This window comes from Rhincodon typus, unplaced genomic scaffold (genome assembly GCF_021869965.1).
Source record: "Rhincodon typus isolate 14 unplaced genomic scaffold, sRhiTyp1.1 hic_rhity00004169, whole genome shotgun sequence".
Lineage (NCBI taxonomy): Eukaryota > Metazoa > Chordata > Chondrichthyes > Orectolobiformes > Rhincodontidae > Rhincodon > Rhincodon typus.
Window position 1 is genome coordinate 5,477 of NW_025969807.1, and position 2,627 is coordinate 8,103.

A 2,627-nucleotide genomic window follows, 5' to 3' on the forward strand; every position below is an offset into this window, starting at 1 on the left:
CCCCACTCCGGGACTCTCCCTGCTCCCCGCTCTGGGATTCTCCCTGCTCCGGGAGTCCCCCCGCTCTCCTCTCCGGGACATCCCCCACTCCCCACTGGAGAAGGGATCGAAGGGCGAGGAGACTTCCTTTACTTTACACGCCCATTTTGGTTATTTGGAGAGTGCTTTTCTCCCCTCTCAGCCGACATGCTCTCTTGTTTGAACAGGTTTGCTCATTAGCTCCGTCCCAATCGCCCTTCCCCTCCGAGAGCTTACACACACACAAAGACCAGCCCCTCCAATCCTGACTTGCATCCACAGCAGCAAGGTGCGGAAAATGGATAGCCCTTGTGACTCACCCAGTAACTGCTTCATCGAATTCTTAACCTTCTTCCTCGCCGTTCTGCCTCACCAGCTTCGAAAGCTCACACCATTTCAGCTGCACATTCCCCAGGTGGTGTGCGTATCTTCCAGCTGTGCCCCCCCACCCTCCCACAGACTCCACACGGCACAGCAAGAGCCCACTAAGTTGTAAAGTTTTGCGGGACAGGCGATCCGTTAGTCGGCTGACAGAATTGAAGGGAAGCTGAGAAGGGGAGGCGAAGTTGCGGTTTGACAGGGAGATGGTGGGACCGCACTGGGAATACTGTATCCAGGACTGGCCTCTGTATTGAAGGCGGGATGTGAGTGTGTTTGGAGGCCGTTCAGGGAAAGCTTCCCAGACTATCCCCTGCCAGTCAGACAGCCCGGGGTGGTACGGAGTTTGGAGGAATCACAGAAGATGCCAAGGGAGAGTCGATCAGCCGGGAAAGGGGATGGGACGGGGAGAAGGTGTTCCCTAGCATTAGGGAGCGGTGACGTTAGAAATTGGGGATCATCGCTTTAAGATGGAGAGGAGCAAAGGGAGGGGAGAAACAAATTCTCTCGGAGGCTCGCGAATCTCTGCGGGAAGCAGGGATCTTGAATGTTCTGATGGTAGATGAGGGGGTGAGGGTGGGGAGGGAAGGGTGACAGAGGTTATAGAGGCAGGGAGGTTATAGAGATGGAGTGGTCACATCAAAAGACGAAGCAGATGGTAGGTTCGGAGAGAGCTGGGTGGAGGGGATAGGAACGGAAACTCACTGGACACTTTCGCTCTGTTGAGGATGATGTATTGACTTGACTATTTCGATGGGGTGGGGGGTGGGGGAAGGGGGTGCCTTTTGGTCTCAATCCCCGCCGACCCCCACTGCCCCCGCCCCAAAACAAAAACCTTCCCGTGACTATGTGGCAGATCCGTTGGACAGCTTTGTCCAGGAGGGAGCAGGCCGAGTGCGGGCTTCCCGACGGATTAGACGGGCCGAAAGGCCGGAGACCGTGAGTTTACAGGAGCAGGAAGGAGGCCGTTCGGCCCATCGGGGACCCCCTGTCATTTGACTGCTGCTGAGACGTTTCTCAACCCCATTCTCCTGCCTTCTCCCCTGTGACCCAGCGCCCGCTCCCTCGGCACTGACCCTCCGACAGCGCCCGCTCCCTCGGCGCTGACCCTCCGACGGCGCCCGCTCCCCTCGGCGCTAACCCACCTGCAGCGCCCCCGCCCCGGGGGCTGACCCTCCCACCGCGCCCCCTCCCCTCGGCGCTGACCCTTTGACAGCGCCTGCTCCCTCAGCGCTGACCCTCCCTCAGTGACCACTCCTTCGGTGCCGACCCTCCGACTGTCTGCTCCCTCAGCGCTGACCCTGCGACACAGCACGGGACAGAGTGAGGTCCAAATTGAGTGAGAGAGAGGGGAATGGAAAGAGAGACAGCGCGAGGGGGAGAGCCTTGTGCAGCACCCTCTGTGTGTCAATTTTGAGCTGCTCTCCGTTCCTCTGAGACGAGCGAATGAATTGACCGAGCACCCCAGGTATTGATCAGCTCGAGTGAGCTCTGAAATCAGACACTATGATGTTGCCTCTTCTGCTCAAAGAGTTGTCTCTTTTGCATTATCCCCTAGCAAATCCCAGTCTCTGACAAATACCTTCAACATTCCAGACACGCTGCTAACCCGTACAAGCCTTAGTAACGATGAAGTCAAGGCTGAAACAGTTCGGAACCTGAGAAAGTCCTTCGCTAGTCTCTTCTCTGACTGAGAGAGAGCGTTCTCTCTCTCTCTCTCTCTTCCGCTCGCTCCCTCCATCGCCGTTCCTCAATCTTCTCCGTCTCTCCCCCCTCACTCCTGCTCCCTATACCTCCCCTTCCTGCCTGCACGCTCTCCCTCTCCGCCTGTGCACCCCCTCCTCAACTGTCTCCCCCATCGTTACGCACCCTCAATCTCTCCCTCTATCTCTCCCCCATCGTTACGCACCCTCAATCTCTCCCTCTATCTCTCCCCCATCGTTACGCACCCTCAATCTCTCCCTCTATCTCTCCCTCATCGTTACGCACCCTCAATCTCTCCCTCTATCTCTCCCTCATCGTTACACACCCTCAATCTCTCCCTCTATCTCTCCCCCATCGTTACGCACCCTCAATCTCTCCCTCTATCTCTCCCCCAAGATCGCTCACTCTCAATCTCTCCCTCTAACTCTCCTCCCACTATTGCTCACTCTCAATCTCTCCCTCTATCTCTCCCTCAAGATCGCTCACTCTCAATCTCTCCCTCTACCTCTCCTCCCAATATTGCTCAC

At 57.0% G+C, this 2,627-nt stretch overlaps 1 protein-coding gene across 1 annotated transcript in view; it reads left to right on the forward strand.

Annotated features, from left to right (window-relative positions):
* Window positions 1–2,364, forward strand: part of LOC125481896 (synapsin-1-like) — a gene marked incomplete at its 5' end in the record, with an annotated part of 7,784 nt that extends 5,420 nt beyond the window's left edge. Inside the window, one exon of the mRNA XM_048593834.1 lies at window positions 1,955–2,364. Coding sequence (XP_048449791.1) covers window positions 1,955–2,090 — 136 coding nt within the window. The remainder of the gene's footprint in view (window positions 1–1,954) is intronic.
* Window positions 2,365–2,627: the final 263 nt, after the last annotated feature.